This window comes from Poeciliopsis prolifica, unplaced genomic scaffold, assembly GCF_027474105.1.
Source record: "Poeciliopsis prolifica strain line A6 unplaced genomic scaffold, Auburn_PproV2 SCAFFOLD016, whole genome shotgun sequence".
NCBI classification, from domain to species: Eukaryota; Metazoa; Chordata; class Actinopteri; order Cyprinodontiformes; family Poeciliidae; genus Poeciliopsis; species Poeciliopsis prolifica.
This window is the reverse complement of record NW_026562391.1, coordinates 1,531,058-1,554,110: the sequence shown is the minus strand read 5'-3', so window position 1 is coordinate 1,554,110 and position 23,053 is coordinate 1,531,058. Positions and strand designations below refer to the sequence as shown.

At 41.2% G+C, this 23,053-nt stretch overlaps 2 protein-coding genes and 1 non-coding gene across 5 annotated transcripts in view; 1 reads left to right on the top strand and 2 right to left on the bottom strand.

Moving 5' to 3' along the window:
- The window catches only part of LOC129366843 (nucleosome-remodeling factor subunit BPTF-like), a 44,090-nt gene extending 30,452 nt beyond the window's left edge, over positions 1–13,638 (top strand). For 2 of the 3 annotated variants that reach the window (XM_055040904.1, XM_055040903.1), the window contains exons 29-36: positions 1,212–1,294; positions 3,394–3,619; positions 3,726–4,057; positions 4,956–5,129; positions 6,002–6,194; positions 6,649–6,733; positions 8,389–8,575; positions 10,423–13,638. In XM_055040904.1, coding sequence (XP_054896879.1) covers positions 1,212–1,294; positions 3,394–3,619; positions 3,726–4,057; positions 4,956–5,129; positions 6,002–6,194; positions 6,649–6,733; positions 8,389–8,575; positions 10,423–10,459 — 1,317 coding nt within the window. In that variant the 3' untranslated portion in view covers positions 10,460–13,638. The other variant, XM_055040905.1, reaches the window with a different exon arrangement.
- Positions 13,639–15,316: 1,678 nt separating this feature from the next.
- On the bottom strand, positions 15,317–21,899 carry LOC129366758 (UPF0450 protein C17orf58 homolog). Its single transcript, XM_055040769.1, has 5 exons — positions 21,811–21,899; positions 19,079–19,732; positions 18,586–18,672; positions 17,436–17,627; positions 15,317–17,248 (listed from the first exon to the last, which is right to left on the bottom strand). Exons 1-5 carry the CDS (start codon positions 21,881–21,883, stop codon positions 17,061–17,063), a joined length of 1,194 nt encoding a protein of 397 aa, XP_054896744.1. The 5' UTR covers positions 21,884–21,899; the 3' UTR covers positions 15,317–17,060.
- An 876-nt stretch (positions 21,900–22,775) lies between these two features.
- trnar-ccg (transfer RNA arginine (anticodon CCG)) lies at positions 22,776–22,848 on the bottom strand. The gene has a single exon. It is a non-coding gene; the product is annotated as a tRNA-Arg (tRNA).
- Between the last annotated feature and the right edge of the window lie 205 nt (positions 22,849–23,053).

Here is a 23,053-nt window from a genome sequence, read left to right as displayed (position 1 = left end):
TGGCAGATGAATATTGAGAGAGCTTGAGTTTATTTACTGAAAGCATCGTCTTTGAATTCATCAGATATTTCAGAGGTGTTGTGATTTTGGTAAGTTTCACAAAGTAGCTGCACGCTGACGAGAATTGCTACCAGTTCTATTTGTGTCTCACCCAGGCCCAGTTTGAAGACTTGATAACTACAATCAATGCCTGCATGTCTTGGCAGGACATCAAATACAGGCCACACTGTCACAGAGCAGAGTCTCTGACTGGTTGACGCTCTGCGTCCAGCAACAAAGGTTCAGATTTTTCTAATGTAGCGTCGGCTGCATTAGAAGCGCTTCACGCTTCAAAACGAGATGAGCCACAAGACTTCTTGAAGCACCATAGACACCCGTCCACACAGACTTTGCATGTAAACCAGACGCTCAAATCATGTTCAGTCTGAATACAGCAATCAGGTGTCTGAGCGTCCTTAAAAAGTCTTCAATTCATGTAATTCGTGGGACTTTTCTGTTCTAATCTTGCTACATAGACAGTTAGCTTTTTGCCTCTATTATTGCAAATCTGTCGCCGGTTAGCTGGACAACGTTGGTCTTTGACACTTGCTAACCTCTGTTGCCAACCCATACAATGCTGCAGCCTGGCATTAGAGAGCCAGATGTGTGAGAAGCACAATGCTGCTTGAGAGTCATCGACTGCAGAAACATCAGTCTTGATCTCCTGGCACGGACAGAATTTGGTGTGACACAAACATTGCACTAAACTTTCTTCACAAACTATGACGTTGAAGGTTTAGTAAATTTTAAACATAGTAGCCAAGCACCAGTTCAGTGAAAATTTTCTTCCCCTCAAAATTGTCACTGTGGAGGGAAATTGAGCTAAGAAGAAGGGAGAAAAGGAACATAGAGCATGGAACCAATAGAGAATAGAGAGCTACAGCTATGACAAATAGGGGAAAAAAGGGTAAAGAAACAGCAATTCGTGTCTTCAAATGTTTCATTACAGATCTTAAATTTCATCCATAATGGTCATGATAAAGAACTTAAAGTTGGTGGAACCTGCAGAAACTCTGTACACAATATACAAGTAATGTGTGTATTTTACATTCAGTGCAGCCTGTTTATGTTTAATATTGATACGCCTTTTCAGTGGCGACTCATAGTGCACGATACTATGAGTCGCATGATTCTAGATGGTTTTTGCTGACATCGTTCAACATGTTTTTCAGGTGGTTATGAAACAAAACGCTGTGATCGAGCATCTGAAGCAGAAGAAGACCATGACACCTGCAGAAAGAGAAGAAAATCAGAGGTGTGTGTCCAGTGTTCTTTCTGTGTCTTCATCTGTGAAGATTTTGGAGAGTTTTATTTAGTCAGTAAGGTTTCATTTGGGGAGGTTAGAGGTTTATGTTGCGGCCCGTTGGGAATGTGAGTCAGCTCTCTGGTTGGTAGCAGCAGGCTTTGGATTCAATTCTTATACCAACACAGAAATTATGTGTCAACCATCTGGGGGGAAGAAAAAAAAATCAGTTTTTCCTTGAAATTTCATCCATGTTTGTGTTTTAAGCTATTCTGGTATTGTCATGGGTTTTCTGTGCTAGTTTCTCCTCTGAGACTTCATAACATTAAATTATAATAACAGTATGTTCTTCCAGTGATCCTAAACCAAAGAACAAAATGCAACTTCAGTTATTAATAATAAGAATCACACGCAAAAAAATAAGTCTGGCAGCACAACTCCTGCCCCTTCAGAGATGTACCCCGAAAAACAACTCTGTTGCTTTTTTCTGATTTTCTCCTGCCTAACAATTGAACTCTGACCTATATTTCACCTTGACAACCATACGTTTATGTCTACAGACATTGTGTCAACACTGCCCATTCACACACACCTGAAACATCAAATCCAGACTGCCTCTCAATCTCAAACCCTTCTGTCGAGCTTCTTCTACATGCCTGCCCGCATTTGTTCGCCTCCGCACCGCGCCGTAGCAACGCTGGCCTACCTCTGACCTCGGCAGCCATGTTGGTGTGTTTTTCACACTCGGAACGAGGCACAGACTTTCGATCTCAGTTGTGAACACTAGCAAACACGAGTGAACACACTGAGGGCCATAGATAACATGGATTTACAGTCATGAACACACGTTTTGCTTTTAGTCGCTCACAGTGCGGATTTTATCTGCGGATCTTTATTTCTGTCTTATTCATCACTAATATTTGTTTGAATAATTTAAATAGAAGCATCAATCATCAAGAGCCTTGTAGCCCTGCACATAACCTTCTTTCTTTCTTTGAAATTTATTGAATGTTATATTTTTAAACTTGCGGCTCTTTGAAGATAAGAAAAACTTAAACCGCCTGTTTATTTTTTTTCCTTTTTCTGTTTCACTGTTACCCTTTCGGCAGGCCTACACTCCCCTATTGTTGAAGCTTTTCGAGTCTCATTTAAACATGTTAAAATGTTTAAAAAGAACTTGATGTTAATAAACATTGAAGGGGCAGAATTTGAGCTTTACATCATGTTACAATGTCATTACCTCATCAAAAACATACCTTGAGTGTTGCTTTGATTCTTTCATGCATGTTTGAGAAATCCTCTCATCATGGCAACCATTCAGTTGCACTTGGTTGGACCTGACCCATCTGTTGGAGTTTCTGCCTTACAGAGCAGCCCTCCCCCCCAGACTCAGCTCCTTCAGACTAGCCAACAGCAATTAGCAAATACCTGGTGGAGCGGCGCATCAGCTGAGCTCATTGTTCAAGTTACTTCTGGTAAAAACGTTGTTAAAGGTTAATAAAGGAGACATGTTCTATTAACATGACTTCCTGAAAGCGGAGTTCCAGATTGAGCAGAACATTCTTAAAGAGACGGAGGCCCTTTTTCAAGGCATTACAAACTATATAATTGTTAGAACAACTAAAGGTAACAGTTAATTGATTGTGTTGAAGAATGGCACTATGTGGCTGGAAGACAAATGACACTGACCCTTTAAAAGTAGAAATGGAATAATACGACTAAGTAATTATGTCATTGGAAAATATTGTTGACAATCCTTAAGCACACTAATATAATCTTAAAAAAGACAAATACAAGTAAAATAGATGTTATAATTTTTGGCTAATTAAGCAATCGTCCAGAACTCAGAACCTGCTTAGGGACTCCAAACCTTCAGGGGCCCTCATAAATATTTATTTATCACAGACCATAAATCTAGAATTTTTACATTTATTTGACAATGATAATACTATTAAGTTTAATTTGATGGTTTCAGCAGAGACAAATTGAAAGATCTTTTAAATTTCCATGCTGTTGATTTTTTATGGACATTCTTACTTTTACCATCACATTTGTCATAAGTCGTTTCTCTTTCTCTCTCTCTCTGTTATTTTTCCTCCATCTCTATTCAGGATGATTGTTTGCAACCAGGTGATGAAGTTCATTCTGGACCGGATAGACAAAGATGAAAGACAGGCAGCTAAGAGGAAAAAGAAGGAAGAGGTTGTGGAGGCCAAGAGGAGGATGGCTAATGCTAGCAAGCTTTCCGCGCTCCTTTACCGACACAAGGAGAGCCTCAAGATGGAGATACTGAAAAAACGAGCGCTTCTCGACAAGGAGCTGCAGCTGGAGGCTCAGGTAAGCGTCGACGTGCCGAAGAATTCCAGTGACAAAAAGCGTATCGAATTCAACAGAAATAGGCCTAGTTTTTAAACTCCATATTTCCCTGCGTTGGAATCGTCAGGAGGAGCTAAAGAGGGATCTGCTGCGGATTCGGAGAGAGAAGGAAAAGGAAAAGGCTCAGGCTGCGGCCCAACAGGCGGCCCAGGCTGCCGCAGCAGCCGCCGCCCACAGTCAAAAGCAGCAAGCTGCGGTTCACAAACACGGCGTCTCCTCCCAGCATCACCTCGCCACCGCCGTCGCCTCAGCGCACAAGAGGAAACGGGAGGAAGAGAGGGAGATGGTGTCGGCGGCAAAGTCCAAGAAGAAGAAAATGATCTCGACGACAAGCACAAAGGAGAGCAAGAAGGATACAAAGCTCTACTGCATCTGCAAGACGCCCTACGATGAGACCAAGTATGCAAGGATTCATCAAATATTGGGGCTGGGTGGTTAATCAATTTGATCAATTATTGAGATTTTGGCTTTGGAAAATGAAAATGTGAATTTCATTTCACCAGTTCACACCTTGGTTTTCCATAGTTGAGAGTGATGGCGGCCATCTTGTTTGACAAGCATGTTTTACAGCTGCTGTTCATTTGGGCTTTGAATTCAGGTCAACTCTACAGCGAAATATTAGGGCCAGACTGAGAGATTTTTTACTGCAAGAATAATGTTGTCTTTTAACACAGTTATTATCCAATTATTATCAGTAGCAGGACTTTAAAATAATTGAACACATGACTGAGTCCTTTTCAAAGTAAGAATGACACAAACTGTCATGTCAGATTTTGATTATTCTAGAAGCTTTTTTATCAGTGACTTTTTTCTCTTAATGTTAAGACTTTCTTTTGTTAAAATTGCATCTTTAACTTTTTAATATTTGGATTGTTGTCTTAAACAAAGGTTCTTGCAATGTAGCCCTAACACTTCGTGGTGCAACTCACATAAGGGATGATTGAAATAAAAGCCAATATTTCAAAATATTGTCATTTTTAATTTCCTTTGTAGAAAAAAATTTATTAAAATTGGAAATCAAATCTGGTTTGAAAAGGTTTATTTTTAAGCCATATCACCCAGCCTTATTGTATATTTAGTAACTATACTGAGTTGAAGTGATTAAGTACTGATGTGCAGATTAAGTACATTTAATTTCAACACATTATAAATATCTACACGGCACTAGATCTATTTGCTACAAATTGCAACCTTACTTTACAATTTCAGGCTTGAGATTTAGTTGTAGTTAGCTTTCAAATCTGCAAATATTTTTAGAGGAGTACTCTAAAATAATCATTCTCCCCTCCATCCACAGGTTTTATATCGGCTGCGACCTTTGCACCAACTGGTATCACGGTGACTGTGTGGGCATCACGGAGAAGGAAGCCAAAAAGATGGACGACTACATCTGTGTGGAGTGTAAGCGGGGCCAAGAGAGCAGCACGGAGGAGCTGTACTGCATCTGCCAGACGCCTTACGATGAGTCCCAGTAAGGAGGAGTGTGTGAATACATATGCGCGTGTGTGTGTGTGTCAACCTGAGCCATCTGTTGACACAGGTTTTGGTATTTGAAAATAACCAACCAGAAGAAATATACACGTCTAAGGACCTATTATCCTGATGATTAATCAATCATTCTGGTAATTAGTCAACCATTCTGGTGATTAATCGATCACTGATGATTAATCATTTTAATCGAATTTTTTTTTATTGCCGTTTTCTGACAATTTTTCATTCAACCACTTAGACCTTTTTACACAATTGTAGAAATACGTCAATAGATGTAAATACACAAACAAATACCCTTTTTTGAATAAAACAATAAACAGTTTAGTACTTAAAATGCCATACCAATAACTAATCTTTTGGTGAAGTTGAACCAAGTGAAGCTAAAATTATTTCACTTGGACTTTTGGGTGAAACATATTTCCAGACAACAATACGTTATTTTTATTTTGATATAATTACAGCTTTGAATATGTTTTGGGGTTTTTTTTTTCAGAAAATTACCATTTCTTGAGTCTGTTTACTTGAGTTAACGATTATTCGATAAAAGAATAATTAGTTAATTTAGTCAATTAATCACAATCAATTCAGTTAATCGTTTCAGCCTTTCATGCATGTCATTTAGGAAAGAGTTTAAACATTAACTTCAAATTTACTCTGAAACATTCTCATGAATAATGGACAGTACCTCACAAAAGTATTCACACCTTTTGAACTTTTCCATGTTTTCTTGTGTTACAACCTCAAATTTCAATGTAAATATGTACACACACGTATATAAATTCACATGTGTGCATAATTGTGAAGGAAGACATATCTTAAGCACCAAGTTTTTTTTTTTTTTTACCTTTCCAGGTTCTATATCGGCTGCGACCGATGTCAGAACTGGTACCACGGTCGTTGTGTGGGCATCCTGCAGAGCGAGGCGAACCACATCGACGAGTATGTGTGTCCGCAGTGTCAGTCCACCGAGGACGCCATGACGGTCTTCACCCCGCTTACCGACAAGGACTATGAAGGCCTGCGACGGATACTGCGCTCTTTACAGGTGAACAGAGTTGCTGCCTGGTGTTGGTGATTGGTCTGGATGTCGTCTAGCTGGGTGAAGTAGATTTACTCCACATTACCGATGCACAAAGACATCAGCTGCAGTTCAGCGATCAGCTGACCTACATTGACAGCTCCTCAAAGCCCCGGAGCAGAAAACAAAAGTCCTCGGTGTCCATCTTATCTGAAGGGTCGGCCTCTCCTATTTGGACATGTGCCGAGCCTCTGTGTTTTCGTTTCTTCTTGTCGAACGTCCCGTTTTCCCCTGCCTGCTCTCCTTTCTGTCTCTGTGACGGAGAAACGGGGAGAGAGAGAAAGAGAGGCTGGAGTAGAACATCTGTGTTGACCCACCTGCTTTCAGTGTAATTTTCACGGAGCTGTTTGTTTTTCTTTGGTTTCAGCTTTCTCAAGCATCTTCCCCTCTTCGTTTTTTTTTGTCTCTCGTTCCTCTGCAGGCACATAAAATGGCTTGGCCCTTCCTGGAACCAGTAGATACTAATGACGCCCCTGACTATTACAAGGTCATCAAGGAACCAATGGGTGAGTGTTGAAAACTTGGTCCAGATTAAGATTGTTTTGTGCTACTTAATTGAAATTACTCAAAATGTCTTTTTCGGTTTAAGCCCAAATTGGCATCAGCCAAAATCAGAATAGGCAAGTTAGGTTTTTTTAAAGATCGTTGTCAACTAAAAACTGTAATCTGTGCCCATCAAACTCCTCAGAAAATGTTTTCTTCACTGAAAGCAGAATGCATAATTTTCATTCTGCTTCAAATTTACCAATAAAATGGACAATACAGGTAGTTTGTTGTTGTAGCGAAAAGAAATTTGAGCAATTTAAATATTTCTGCAAAGTACTGCAGTGGCTTTAATCAAGAAATGTGAGGCGACACAATGAAAACCATTTATCATCAATTGTAATGAACCTTTCAATTAAGCTTAACTGAATATGTTTGTAAGAAAAAGTCGTGAAAGCTCGTGTCACTGATTCCCGCTGCAAAATGAATCTTACAAATGAGTCAGTGTTGCTCCAAAAATTTATAAATAAATCCCTCCACTTTTTGAAATAGATAAAATTCTTGCATTTTATGACGTGAATGTGGGAGCAGACGTTCATTACACCCAAGATTCTTGAGCTGCTATCACATTTTTGTCTTCGGCGATCTGGTGTTTTTACTTGCAAATGCATTGTGCATTTGTTGTGCAGAAAGAAAAAAAGCATTTTTCACCAAATTTCGACGACATGTTTATGAGAGCGGGTTGCTTGATGCAGCGGTTTCTGCTGTTTTTATTTCATAATTACTGTAATCTCTGGAAGCAACACCCACGCTCTCTATCTGTAGCTTTCAGAGCGCCGGCCGTCTGAAGGAAGGCCTCCAACTCAGATCAAACCGACCATGTAAACGGTGACTTGCGTCAACGGCAGAGGGTTTTCTTTTCTTTTTTTTTTGGAACTTCCATCCAAACAAACTGTTAATGAGCGTCTCTCCGGGGCCCGCTGCGGCCTCCCCGTGGAAGCACACTCCACTATGTGTCGGCCCGGTCCTGGAAAACTCCTGTCCGTCCGCTGCTTTCAAAACAAATACAACATAAAAGCGATGTTGTAGCCGCTGCGGCTGAAGCTGTTGGTAGTTTATGGAGGGGTTTCAGCATGAAATCAGACGACGGAGGGGGGAAAAAAAGAAATAAAAGGAGGTCTTTGAAACATTGCCAGTGGTCAGCTGAATTGAAGGGGGAGTTGGGAAAAAATTAGATGCGTTTGTTTGGACCCTTCTGTTGCAGATTACCTGAAGCCTCATCTGCTTTCTGTTCTCCTTCCTTATCGCTCTAAAAATTGATAAAACAAGCTTCCCAACACTGACAGCTTCTTTTTGGTGGAAGCTCTGGTAACTTCCTGCGTTTTCAAACATTCCTGCGGTTTGGTTTTGACGTTTTCTGCTGCAGAAAAGACGCTCCCCTCAGGAATGATAAATAGGTAATATGTCAGCGACTCATCTGGACGCCCCAGAGACGCTCGAGGTCAGCTCTGGCAGAGGTTTAGCATTCTTCATCCACCGCCTAATCGGAGGATTTGAATCATTCTCGACCTATTCCGAAACCTGACTATCAATCTGCTGCGTCCGATTACAGCATGACAGCTCTTCCCCGTCGTGAGCGTTCACTGTCTCAACTGTCCCGTCAAACCCTTCCCCTCAGACCTGTCCACCATGGAGGAGAGGTTACACAAGCGGGAGTACGTCAAGCTGACCGAGTTCGTAGCAGACATGACCAAAATCTTCGACAACTGCCGGTACTACAACCCCAGCGACTCGCCGTTTTACCAGTGTGCCGAGGTTCTGGAGAACTTCTTCGTCCAGAAGCTCAAAGGCTTCAAAGCCAGCAGGTGAGAACAGCCGGGCAGCAAGGAGGACTGATGAGGGCACTGGAGTTATGCCAGGTAGTAGGATAACATTTTTTCTGAAACGACTTTAGCTCATACCTCTTCTCCTTGATATCTTCAAACCATCTCTTTTGTTTTTCTTTTCCTTGAAATTTGTTCATTTTGCCCTGGTTTATGACGTCACTGGAGGCGCATGCTCCCTCAGAACATTCCCGTGCGTCAGTTCTCCAAAGCTCACCTCAGTTTTTAGGACTAATTTGTTTGTGCTGCTCAATCCATTTGCTTTGTCTCTTACCCAGAACAGGGTTTCACTCAATTAGCTTTTTTTTAAGGCTTCAGTGAGTTTTTTGTTACTTATTCCTAACAACCTTCAGCTTTTACTATGTAATGGTGCTTCTCTTTTTTTCTTCTGTATGTTGTTTTGTGGTCTTCAAAGCAAGTGAACACTCAGTTTTCACCTTTCAAACCTCACTGTCGGCTTTTTTGACTAAAGAAAAACATATCAGTGGAGATGTCCGATATTTGGTATCGATGCAATACATGGCCAGTATCCACAATACCGATATGATACTTAAGTTTGATATTTTATCAAATATGTGACTTTTACGGGGTTTGTCTTGTTGTTTTTTTGTCCTCTTAATTATTTCCTTAAAACCCAGGATAGAGTTTGGATGTTTTATCAGTATCTGCAAGAGTTTTCCTCTCGCACTGTGCACTAACACATTTGAGGGTCCATTTAACTCCTGTCCACTCAGTGCAGCAGATACTACCATCACTTCATTCCCATCACGTGGGTTTTGTCCCTTTATTTGAGTTTTTTGTTTTCATTCTGCTTCTCTGTGCTCTAAATGCTAATGTACTTCACCCGCATGTATTGACTCCCATCCATTCTTTCTCTCTCTTTTTTGCAGATTGTGATGTCAGACTCCTGGGTGCCGGGGTCACTCTTAAACAAAATATTTTAATTTTCTATCCTGGATGTTGCTGTTTTTACCTGTTTAAAACGGCAGTAAAGCGTTGTTTTGTTTTTTCTTTTAAAAAGAAAAATGCTTATAATAAGCCACACATTAGGTGTGTTTTTTTTTTAATTTCAAAAGTAAATAAAAGCAAAAGTAAGAATTTTCTAAGGTTTAATAGCTGCAGCCATGTTGGTAGCACAGAGCCTCCAAAGGAAAATGTATTTTTTTACACTCTCACAACAGAAGACTTTTTTTTTTTAATTATGTTTAGCTGGAAACGAGGCAAAAAAATGTAAAAGCAACGTTTTCTTTCTTCATAACTTCATGCTTGGAAGAATAAAATTCAGGTCTCGGTTGTGAAATCAGACGTATAATTTATATTTTTAATTTGACAGCAACGGAACATGTTTACCTCATTTAACAACAAGAAAACAAAAGCATGCACCCTTAGTTTCTTTTTATTGGCTGTTCTCATGTATTATTTTATGTTTATAATGTATCTTTTTGTGAAGGACTATTTTTATGTTCTAATGAAAATAATGATAGAAAGTGTAAAAAAATAGGACAGAGAAAAGCCTAGGTTAGCGTTCCTATTCTGAATAAGCTCAGCTTGGTGTTCTCGGCGAGGGGGTTAGAAATCGTAAAAAGTTGTACATAAATCAGTTGGGCAGACATCTTGTCGTACATTTCAGTGACTTTTTACCAACATGGCTGCTTGGTCTGTCAAAATGTCTGACCCACTGGCATCCGATACTTTGCTTTTTTTTTTTTTCTTCTTCCTTTTTTTTGTATCCTACTCTAGTCATATTTTGTCATATATTGTAAAGCTTTTAATAAAAAAAGAAAAAAAAGAGAAGTTTTCCAACCGTTTTCTTCCTCCTGTTTCTTCAGGTCACATAACAACAAGCTACAGTCAGCCTCATCTTAGCTTCTGCTTAAAATCCCAGTGTCAAAAGTCGCATCTCTGATTGGTTAGGACGTGTTGTCAGCGGACCCCTCCCCCGCCTATCGCTGTCGCCCCGGCCCCGCCGTCCACCACCTGACGCCGTTTCATACATCCACACCAGTCATTCCCTCCAGCGAACGAGAAGGAAGATGGGAACGAAGGAGACGAGATGACGGGTGAAATTAAGATAATTGGATGTGGAATGGCCGCCTAACCTCACAGATTCCTTCTGGATGATTCAGCTTTACGTGCTGAAAGTCGGTCGGATGGGTTCACGGTGTCGGATCGCGTTTAACAGAGCCTAGCAAAAGCATTCCTACCCCCCTTTTTGAGTGTTTGGTCACATCTACAGACTTCAGTCTTTTCTGTTGGGATTTCACGCGACAGACCAACATGGGGAAGGAAGCACATCGTCGTGGTGGGAAACCAAACTGTTGAGAGAGTCATTCACACGCCTTGTAGGTTTGGGTTTAAAACGATCGTTTCATTTTGCAAACATGTTTATTTTGGCTGGAAGTAATTTACCAAAGACCTTCAGACGTACAAAAACCTGGTCAGCAATTATAATAAGTGTCTTCATTTTTAATCCCATTAAAATGAGCTCCACTGGTAACTGGGAAGATTATGAAAAGGTGAACAAAAACCAAATTTTAATATTTTTTTCTATGATTTACATTCTCAAATATGCTGGTTGTATTTCCTTTACGTTTTTCTACAAATTTTCAGTTGGCTTTAGGTCTGGACTTTGACTAGGCTATTCTAGCACATGTAGCTGTGTGTTAAGAGTTCTTGTTCTACCTCAAGGTGAACCTTAACACTCTAAAGTTTTCTGCAGTTATTTTTTAACTTGGCTGTCCCTGCTAAAGAAAGCCATAAAGAACACAGCATAATGGTGCCACCACTGTGTGTTATCATAGGGATGGTAGGACCAGGCAATGGATTTTATCAATAAACTAAAAGTTTTTGTTTTTGTAGATTCAATTTTGGGATTTTGTTTGTTTTGTTTTTTTTAATTCCAACTATTCACTCCTTGAGTTTCCAGTGATGTAAGCCCATACAAGAACTACAATCTCTTTGTACAAGTCTGCTTTACAGATTCTATTTACTTGGACTTTGAATTGAAATCATCTAACAAATTGAATGATAGAAAATATCTTTATGAAAACTTTTTTATTTCAGTCATCTGTAAAAGAAAATGTTAACCCACCTTCAGCTTTAAGATATGGGGTCATTTACTCTGTCCAGCGGGGTCGCGCTGTGTAGTTTCGGGAACTGACGGTCTGACGGGACAATCCGCCCAGCTTCATGCTATCTGACTGTGACGTTTGCTGCGCTCATCCTGAGCGCTGCGTCAAGATCACGAGAGGGAACAAATTTGATCAAAATTGAGTTTGGTATTAAAAAGAAAAAATAGATTTAATTTTTAGTCCACATCGCCGAGCCCTAGGTTAGGGTATGTGCAGAGTTATTTTGTTCTTTTTCTCTACACATAGTGTTTCATGAACTATTAGCAGTTGAGAGGTCCAAAGTAAGTTGGGGGTGGGGGGGAAAAAACTAAAACTGGGGCATGACAATTATCAAGTTGGTCTGTTCAAAGAAATCCAGATAAAACGCACTGAGGTTTGGTTTTGTGATGTAGCAAAAGCTGAAAAAGGGAGTATAAATACTGTTGCAAGGCATTGCGTAGTTGTTAAACTACTCAATAATTATGCTCTGTTATTTCTTCAAGTGTTTTAGTTTGACCTTGGCACAGGTGTGCAGGTTTGCATCGAGCATGAACCCGATGCAAATGTTTGACAGCGCAGCCCCCATCAGAGCAGTCTGATAGACGAAGTGTGTGTTTGTCAGAAGGCTGAAATGCTTTCATGTTACTGTCCAGAGGGAAACGACACCGGACAGATCATCCCACCCACCTCATCCGGCCTCTTTTTTCTTTTCTTTTCTTTTTTTTTTTTTTTTTTTTGACCTTTTTTCCATATGCGATGCTCTGAAATGCAAGTCAAAAACTGTCTGTGTTTGAAAGGAGGAGGCCATTTAGAGAAAATGAATTGTGTGAAAGGCTGAGAGTACTGTAGCTCCCTCCATTATGAGTCTCAACAAATCTGTGTGTCTGAAGCTGACAGGTTGGCTCGCATGCATCTCTCAACTCGCTCTCTTTCTCTGTGTGTGTGTGTCTGGTTATGTGTGTGTGTGTCTGGTTAAAGTAATTGGATAATGAACTTCCCCACTCAGCATCAGCTCAGTTATGTCGCGGTCTGCGGCAGCGTGACTGGGAGTCAAACCTCAAACAACGACCGACTGGAGTCTTTGTATGAAAATTTTATAGCTGCGTTTTTTCAAGCATATCTGGGAACTTTTTTTTTTGTGTGTGTGTGTGAGATTTGTCCGTTTTCTGTTTTTTGTGTGTGTTTTGTCCGTTTTCTGGGGGGTTTTTTAAAGAGAAGAAAGTTGTGCAGCGGTGATGTCTTTCGATTTAGATGTGTCAAAGAACGATGGAAACTATTTTTCTCTCTGTTTTGTTTTTCTTCAGCATTTTTTATGTGTGGAAGCAGAGTTGAGAGATGATGTAGCTTCTGTCTCCTTTTTTGTCTTTCAACCGAATGTTTGTTACTTTGTTATAAGATGATGATGTGCTTTATTTTCTGTTTGTAATCGCTATTGTATATTATTGCTGTCTAAATATGTAGAGAGAGAAGATTTTTAGAGCAGTACAACTTTTATTTTTGACTATTTGAACCAGCAACCAAGTCCTCCTGTAAATTTAAACTACTTTTTTTCCCTCTTTTATTTGTAGTGGACTCTGTTCTTAAGGTGAAATTGCCCTTTATATAAGAAGTGCTGCACATTGTGAGCATATCGGTTCTGATCCAGTCGAGTGGCACGATGACTTGTACAGATTTTTCTTTCTCTTCTTTTTTGTAAAACAAAAAGTCGGCATAACTTCTATATTGACGTTGCATTTCTTGTTTTATTTATTCAGACTGACGGAAAAGTTATCCATTTTTTTAAAAACAACAAAAAAAAAGGAGTATCTTGAGGAAACGTAACTGCAGATAAAAAGCACTCTATGTTTTTAACAGACTGGCCACTCTGAAAAAACTCTCTTTTGTACTTGATAGGACATTTCATCCTGAATAATAATAAAAGTCAACTTTTTTTGAGATGTTTCTGTCTTTGCGTGGGTGAGAGTACGTGAAACATGCTTTGATCTTTCTTTGCAGATAGAAAAAAAAATTAAAATGAATCTCAGGTTGATTGCTCACAGACCCAGATACCATTTATTGCTGGTCTTCAAGGTAGTTATTACTGAAGGCTATCGTAAAACCAAGACATTGATGATTTCTGGTGGGTTGTTTATATATATATATATATTACTATAATGAAATTTTATAGCAGAAATAAATGCCCTTATTGAGTAAAAGTCAATTCTAACAACTAGCCAGAAACAGTGATGAGGCCCGAAATCTGGGTGTAGTGATGGACTCAGACCTGAACATTCAGAGGCACATAAAGGTCATTACAAAGTTGGGCTTTTATCACCTGAAGAGCCAAACATATAGAAGCAGGTTTTTGTGCCACAGACATCTGGAGGAAACTTCCAGAAAACTGCAAAACAGCCAAAACAACGACTTCCTTTAAATCAAGGCTAAGTATCTGTACAGAGCTTCCTTTGAATGGTAACTGGCACATAAATCCGTATAATTGATATGTATTCTGGCTGATGGTTTTGATGATGGCATTTGACAAAATGTAGTGTTTGCTTGTTTCATAATTGGTAACTATCAAATTGCTACAATGTTCAGCGCTTTGAACTGCCTTGCTGATGAAATGTGCAGTACAAGTTTGACTTGACAAAAAAAAAAATTAAATCTGAAAATTGATCAGGGTTTTGGAATAGTTTTTGAGCTTATGTATTGACAACAAACACCTTATTAAGACATTGTGATTTATAAACAGGAATTTATAGAAGAAAAAGGGAAAAATCTGCAGTACAACAAACATTCAATGCTAATGATTCCAAGTCAATCCTGTGAAATCTAGCTCAGGTTTTAATCCAAGTCATTCTTCTGTATAGGAAGTCTCAGCAGCTTGCCCCGGCTGAAGGATGTTACCCCCACAGGACCATGCAACCACTGCCATGTATCGGAGTGTGTGTTCAGGGAGACGTGAGCTGCCAGTTTCCCGATAAGACTCCACTAATTTACTAATCTGACAGAGGAAGTTGGGAGTTTCATAGTAAGACACGTCAAATTAAAGATCCTTTCAGACTTTTATTTGTAAAAAGTTTGCAAAAACCATGTTATCACATTCCTGCAACTTCACAACTCTATACTGGTATGTTACATAAAGTCCTGAACAACAAAAAGCTCAATAAAGTCGTATATAAAGTTGCAACATGACAAAACAGGGAAAAGATTCAAGCGGTGTGAACACTTTTGTCAGCCGTTGCACCAGAAGGTCAGAGGCCTGTGTGTGTGTGTGTGTGTGTGGGTCTGACTCAACCTCTTCTTAACTCATCCGTGGTGCCAAAGGGAGATGGGCCCCCGGGTACGATGAGGTCACGACCTGTTTACAACCATTCCTGTGATCAAGTTATCCTGAATGACACATCCAGCCATCACCGACTCCCAGAGCTCCCTCTCCTCTCCCTGACCTCCACCTCGATATCTCCTCCACTCAAACCACTAAATGGATCCAGAGGCTCTCATGGACGCCGGGAGCGCCACAGATGACCACAAGCCCACAGTTTTTTTTTTTGCTGCGCAGTCTTCACACAGGAAGCATCTACCAGATATTCCCACCTACCCCCACACCCCACACCCACACACACACACACGCACACACACACACACACACACACACACGCACCCCCCACACACACACCCCTCCTTCACATCATGTTCTGTGATGAGGAATGTCCTCCCGCTGCGATAGTGACCATAGTGTGGATCAGGCTCCCGTTTCCTGCCCGCCTCATGCGCCTGTTCCCTCCAGCGCTGATCGCTGATAGAGGCTGCGTGGAGCCTGGGAACTGACCAGAGATGACGGACATGCGGGGGGCGAGGAGGAAGAAGAGGAGGAGGAGGTGGAGAGGTTCTCTCCAGCAGAATTTGGCTGTTAATTTCCGCGCCCTGTTTTGAGGGACGGCACTTCTTGTAAGTAGCATGTAATGATGCGAATAATAATAATGTGTTTAAAAATGTCTCCCCTATCCCCCCAGTATAGTGGCCTTTCTTTTGACGGCAGTGAAACAGGAAGCTGTGAGAGAGGGCCGGGACTCGAACCCGTGACGGCCAAGGCCTCTGTATGACACTCGCGCGCTCTCCTCCGTCCCCAGGATTAATGACGCGTTTCTCACCTAGGAAGCGCGTGGTTTTCTTCAAGACAGGGCGAGAGTTTATTTAAGTGACTTCCCCCGCTACAAGCTCATTCGACAAAACTCGACGCTGCCTCGGTCTCTCTCGGTTTTATATTTTTCCGTCGCTCTCTCCGCGGCCTCTCGGGCGCGTGGAGGATCACATTCCCACGATCCGGGTTCGCGGCCCGGTCCCAGCCGTGAAGCCCACGACTCCTCCTCGTCGCCGTGTTTGGACCTCCACCTTTCTGGGCCCACTTATCACCGCGGACACGTAATTAAAAGTGAAAGGAAGCGGAGCCTCTCTCAGAGCCAGCTGAATCCTCCTCTCCACTGTCCGCCATGATTTGTCGCCTCTGGTTTGTCTGGACCTCAGATTCCTCCAGTCCAAAGATCTGCTGACCCGTTTTGTTGTTGTTTTAAGTCGCAGTACAGTTCTTTGAAGTCAAGGCAACTGAAAAGAGTAATAACGACAGAAAATATGATATTCTGGAAAAATTTGCAACAATTCTTAAACCTTGCTATCTGGATTTACTGTCCAGGAAGTGGAAGCATCGCTCAACCGTCCCAGCATCCTACGCTGTGTCGATTATTGTGGAAAACAGACAAGAGTCTTTTCCCAATGCCAAATTTCGAAGCGGATTCAACAAATGGGCCATTGGTGCCATGCTTTGGAGCGGCTTCGCGTCTCTTCGGGAAAGTGATACCCATTCAGCTCTGGTACTTCGTGTACCAGCCATGAACGCGTGAAGAGTTGGATTCGAGTTGAGCTCAGGAGACAGCGTGAGAAAGGAGCACTTGAGTCCCAAGCCGGCACGAGGAGGAGTCCAGTTAGCCAAAATCGCCTGTATCCATTGGCGCAAAAGAAGTGGGTATGTGCTAAAATTCGACGCCCAGGGGGGCGCCAGGCTAGATCGGGCGCCAAAAACAATGGCAGAATAATTATTTCTAGTCAGTATTATCTGTGTTTGACAGCTGTTTGTGCATTGAAAACCCCCGAGAAAGTAGTTTGCTGCATCCCGCTTGCATCAAAGAGGGCCCAGCTCAGTTCAGTTCTTTGGGAACTTCATAGATAAAGGCGGTATGACGATACATGGTAGCGGTCCATATGAGAGCACCTCCACTTCCGCTCCACATCCTCCCCTCTTGCACAGTGCCACAGGGTTGGGTAAGATCGGCTGCGAAGTCTCTTCCCCCGCAGCAGGGGGCGATATTCTCGTCGGCGGTTCACCTACACCTGGAGCGGACAGCCTCCAGAGCTTTCTGGTGTCTCCGTTTGTTGAACCTTTTGACGTAGTTGCTGCTGCGCAGGAGGCCATCCCCGGGCTTTAGTTTGCCAGCCAGCAGGGTCAGGAGGTCACTGGGAAGGTGGCGCCTCCGGTGGTAGATCTGACCCATTACAATGTATCTGGCCCCTGAGGGACAAAGCAGGTGGCAGGTTGAGTTGATCTACATCCCATGTTTTCAATGAGATAGAAACAAAATTCAAAACCACAAAAAAAACCCAAACAAACCAAAAACCGATTCTATATGTTCTGCATCGAATACAAATGTAAGACATTTTTTTTCCGCTCAGTTCAAAAGCAAGTTTCTTAAACTCACCAAGCTTGATATCAGGACAGGGCTTGCTGCACTTGAAGGTGTCCAGGACCAGGAGGCGAACCTTGAAGAAGAAGCTGTCTGGGGTCACGTAGAGACGACTCATCTTGTAGAAGCCGTCAGCGCTCACCATCAGCGTGATCAGTCTGACTCCTTTCCTCAAAACATCGATGTCATGGACAATCCCATTGACAGCTGTCCAGAAGACGAGAGACGTTTGGTTAGACAATTTGAAAACGCTGTTATGGTGTCCAGGAGAATGGAAGACGCGTTGAGTCATGTTGGAAAAGCAGTCGAGCGCCAGGAGGAAACCTCACACTTTTAACGTCTGTGAAGCTGGTTAGTTTTAGATTACTGTACTGACACGAGTCAAGGCGAAACAAACTGGATCTGGCAAAAGAAAAAAAAAACTTTTTATTTTCTAATTTAGTTTACTTCGGCACATTGGATGTAGGATTTAAGCTGTTTTCTGTCAAGAAAATAATCTTTAGTTAGCCCCCTTTGTCTTTTCATTTGAGACCATGAGAAGCAGTCTGAAATCCTATTTTATTCATTGTAAAAAAAAAATATCCAAAGCAAGAAGGGGCTGTGGGAAAATGGTCTTTGGAATGTTGAGTTTAATTTTACAACTCACACCTCACTAAATAATTTTAAGAGAATCTGCCTGTCAGAATGAAGTGCAATGATTGACCAACCAAAACTTATCCTAGAGAGTGTTTGAGACTTTTCCATAAGGTAAAAAAAAAAAGAACAAGAAAAGGATAACAGGCTGCACTTGTTTTATTTAGGATCAGAGTTTATAAATCAAGAATAGGAAAAAAGATTCAGATTGAGCAAATATGGCTTCCATTGAAGAGTTCCAACCTAATGACTTGTTCACTCCGAAATGTATGATTGCTGCTAAGACTTTTGGGGGAACCAAGCAGTTTATTTCCCCAATTACTAAATTAAGCCATCACTTGGAAAACTCAATTGTGTGTATTTACTAAAACGCAAAATCAGAAGAAACCTGTAAGAGGGTGAAAGGTTCTTTGCGTATCGAGATGGGTTGAACATAGTTCAAGCAATGCAAACAAACAAACGACAAGAAAATAACAACAAAATGCATTCTAAATATGGTTACATTTCTTTTATGTGTCTTTGTATTACATACCAAACTCACTGTAGCAGTAATATTCCCTCTCATCCTTCTCCTTCCTGCACTCGCTCATGCAGAAGGCATCGTATGTGTAGTCAGACTCTGGAGAAGAGAAAGGCAGCTTGAGAGGAAAGTTTGAGAGGAAGAGTCTGTGCTGCTTTCTCAAGGTAGCAGGGAAGACTCATGACTGCTGTGACTGTTAATGCATCTTCACTCACTAACACTTTAGACCTTTTAAGAGAGGAAGTCTTTGACTTTGAACTTCCAAATCTTACTCTTTTTGTCATTTTAAAATGTTGCCTCTAAAACGTCTCATTTGTCTGTTTTTTTCTTATGTTTAGGGCAGAAAACTTCTAATGTGGATTGGAATATTCCACTATAAATGCTCTAAAAGTGGAATTGTTTTGATTAAGATATTCGCATGTGGGAGATTTAGTTCAGGGACTCTGTTAGAAGATATGTGGAGCACCCTGTCACAGCACAGGGAAACAGCCCCGGCCTCTCCTACCTCGCCTCAGGACGTCAAACTGGTAGAGCAGGCTGGAGGGCCGCCGGGTAAAAAACACCGGCGGGCGGCTGTTGTTCCAGGCCGCGGAGCTGATTCCAGACTGGTAGAGGCCGGACCTCCCGGGCCGGTTCTCCTCTGGGTCCTGGCGTCGGTTGGAGGAGTCTCTGCGAGGTGAAGAAGCTGTTTGATGCGGCTGGACGGGTGTTTGTGTCTGAGCTGGGGTCTTGGGTTTGGAGTTGGGCTGTCCTTCCGGCTCGCTCTGCTGAGGAGGGCTGATGTGGGTCTGGGCGTCCTGACTGATTTTCTGTGTTGTGCGATTGGAGCCGGCACTTGTGGCTCCTGTCAGCTGGGTTTTGGGAAACAAACCGGCAACTTCCCCCCTGTTTTTCTCACTGTTGTGCTCGGTTAAGCGGTCACTCTTGTGCCCCTTTTTGCTCTTATTGTTGGGGCCGTGGTGACGGAGGACTGGGGCCAGGTTGCTGTGCTTTGGCCACACAGCGGATGGCATTGGGTGGAAGTTTATCTTAGACTCACTGGACTTGCTGCTTTTCTCCAAGAGCTCATTGATGGGCAGGGTGGGCTCTTTGACCACCAGCCTGGTTTGGTTGCTTGGTGCAGGATCCTGTGGACCCTTGTCTATAAGGGTGTACAGCTCTGGAAAAGAAGCAAACAGCACTTCAGATACAAAATGACACAATTCAAACTGATACTATGACTGATACTATGACCGGAAAACAGTTTTCCCTTTGCTAAAAGAGTGACCCTACTCTATTAACACTGTGGATCTTTTATTTTCTCGGCCTTTCTTACTGTTTCCTAAATGTCACATAAGGTGTCCCTCTGGGATTTGTATTAGGAACAACACTTCTTGCAATGTCCAATAATAATCTGTGTCAGAATATTATTGATGCCTTTCTCCATCTATCATTCGACATGCTGATGACACAGTTGTTTGTTGACTTGCAAACAGCATTGGTGTTTGATCTTCTGCAACAAGACTTATCATTTGTTTCACCTCAAAATAGTTCGAAACATAAAAAACACTGAAGAAAAAGCAAATATCCAAAACATCCTGTGACCATATTGAGTCATCTGTCTGAAGAATGAGACAGGAGTTTGGTGGACTCTATGGCTGTTTTCGTTAACGTAGCAATGCTGACTCAATGCTCCCATTTCAATCTACTCTGACGGCTCTGAGTATGACATGGAAGCAGTGTGTTAGTAATGGGTGGATAACACCTGGAAATGGCTAGCTTTCTTCAGTTGCCAACTGCCCCCTGGCAGAAGAAAGTACATTGGAGACAATTCTCCTGTATTTCAGAGTTCACTGCGGACATTTTACATCTTGATGGCAAGGCTAATTTAGTGGCAGACTGTTTGTCTCGGACCACGGTGAGGGTTGTTCATCTGGGACTGGACTATGCTCTTATGACTGTCATTCACAGAACAGATCAGTGTGTTAGCCCCGGGGTCAGTTGACCCCGGGGCTAACTCTGGCAAATCTGGTTTCCGGTGAAGGCAGCGTGACACTGCTGTATGATACCTCCACAAGCCAACCCAGACCAACCCCATTCCATTGGTCTGGGGTTGTCAGGTACTCTCAGTGTAGCTATTGCATAAGTCACTCCTTAGATAATTTACTCCTTGTAAATATTGAGTCATTATGTGTTTTACAATAGAAGGTTACTGTCTCCAGAAAGTAAAAGTTGAAGGAGTTAACCTCAGTTAAGAACTGTGAACTTGCTGTTGGAGCAAAAGCGATAAGAGGAGCCCAGAATGCTTCCTTTCACGTCCAATTAGTTTGATTTTATTTAAAATAAAATCAAATTAATTGGAGCCACCTATGTGCTTCACACTGACCATGGTGTCACTATTTAAATGAATGCTGCTAACTTAAAAAAATGTGGACTATTCAAGCTTTTTCTAGATGTTGGGCACTGAGATTCCTCACAGGATCTCACCCGCCATGACAATATGTGCATTCACTTTAACTTTCCACATGCATGCTGCTGTAACAGTTTATTTCATTTATAAATCAATGCCCAATTCACTATCACTGGTGGTAAACTTTCCATACCACTTAAATAGAGCATCCAGAGCGTCCACTCACAGGCTTTTATCATAAAGTGTTTAGTGTTCATTTAGTAGAACAGATATACGGGTCTACTTCGAACAAACAACAACTAAATCAGAAGCAGGGCAGCGTAACTGACCGTGATGATTTCAAACAAATTTTAAAAGCACAGGAAAAAGTTATTTGTTATTTATTAGCAATGCTATTCATACTATGGTCCACTTGTTTTGTTTTGTATTTTCATTTAATTAGTTGTATGCACCAGATTAACTATTGGATCTGTTTTATCAAAATACCTGGCATGCCAAGGCAGGTTTGAAAATGAGACACCATGTGCCAATAGGATTTATCTGTATAAACAATGGTAAAATAAGAACAATAACAACAAAATGTAAACGAAAACTTCATATTTCCCCGGATCACTGTTTGTAGTTTCTTTTAAAACAATTTTTGAAATAATTGTTTGAAGTCAGGCTTTTTCTGTATTAAATATCTTATATGCACAAAAATAAACTTACTGATATGGCATTCAGTATTTCAATAAACCTTACCCAATTACAGACACAAATAATGCTATGCAGTGACTGTTACCTGCAACTATAAAATTGACGCCACGAGTCAGAAGAAAAAACAAACAAACAAAGAAAAACCAACTCACCGTTGACAACTTGCTCCTCTGTGTCACAGAGAGGAAACGCCAGAAACAAAAGAACCAGAGTAATTCCTGTCATCTTGGATGGACCAGTTTTGGACTCACTGCACTGTTTGTTCTCAAGTTGGGATTCCTGGGATTTTTATAGGAGCGCTCAGGGAGCGGATGGGATGAGGTAGAAAGGGAGGGTGTGGGCCGGCCCAAAACAGGGACACAAACACTTTCACACGACACTCCTACCATTTGTGCACAATTCAAAATACGCCAACAGAGCCCACTGTGTGCAAGAAATGTGCACACATTTATTTTATTGAAAATAAGCTCTCTTTATTATCTGGTGTCAGATTAAATACTCCATTCCTGACTTCTTCGTTTTTATATGCATAAAACTTTTAACTTTTACATTCATTGGTAGACCATTTTGCATAAAATTCACAATTTAACCAGTTTGTAGATGACTACTAAAAACGATGAGTATTCACTGCCCTCTAGTGTTAAAGAAGAGAATATCAGCTCAATGTTGTAGCAATTTATCATTGCCTCAAAACCCATGGAATAATAAAAATATAATAAAATATTCTGGTTCTGCCAATTCTTTGCTCTAAGGGCAGATCTGTTTATGTTCATTAAGTAAATAGCAAAAATGAAAATACATTTTGGGTTACTTGTTCTAAATTATAGGCAATTTTGATTCTATAAAATGTTGGCATTCAAGTGAGTTTCAATAAGAAACATGTTTGGTCCGACACACACAGTTCTGTGATTCATGATTATGGTTTTGCATTTTTATAAAAAATACTTCATAAGATGAAATAAAAATAATTTAGCTTATCAGGACGTGCTGTTTGTTCCCCACTCTTTGTCTTTATTGTCCATAACAGGGTTGATATTTCTATCTACTAAATCATCGTTGGTCTATTTCTTAATAAACACGGCATTGCATACTTTAACAACTAAAAGGAAACTAAATGCGACCCAGATGGGACTCGAACCCACAATCCCCAGCTCCGGAGGCTGATGCCTTATCCATTAGGCCACTGGGTCATTACGTGGAAAACTGGAGAAGCGTGATTTTGTGCCTGTGCCATGACAGTTTCGGATGTATTTTGTATGCTTTATGTCATTTTTCGTTTGTACATTTTGCCCGGTTGCAGTCATCTTTGACAGTACAGAGGCGTGGCCCTTAAAATGTTACTACGCAGCAAACTATTGCCTTTATAAACGCCTGTTAATGCACCATTCCGCTGAA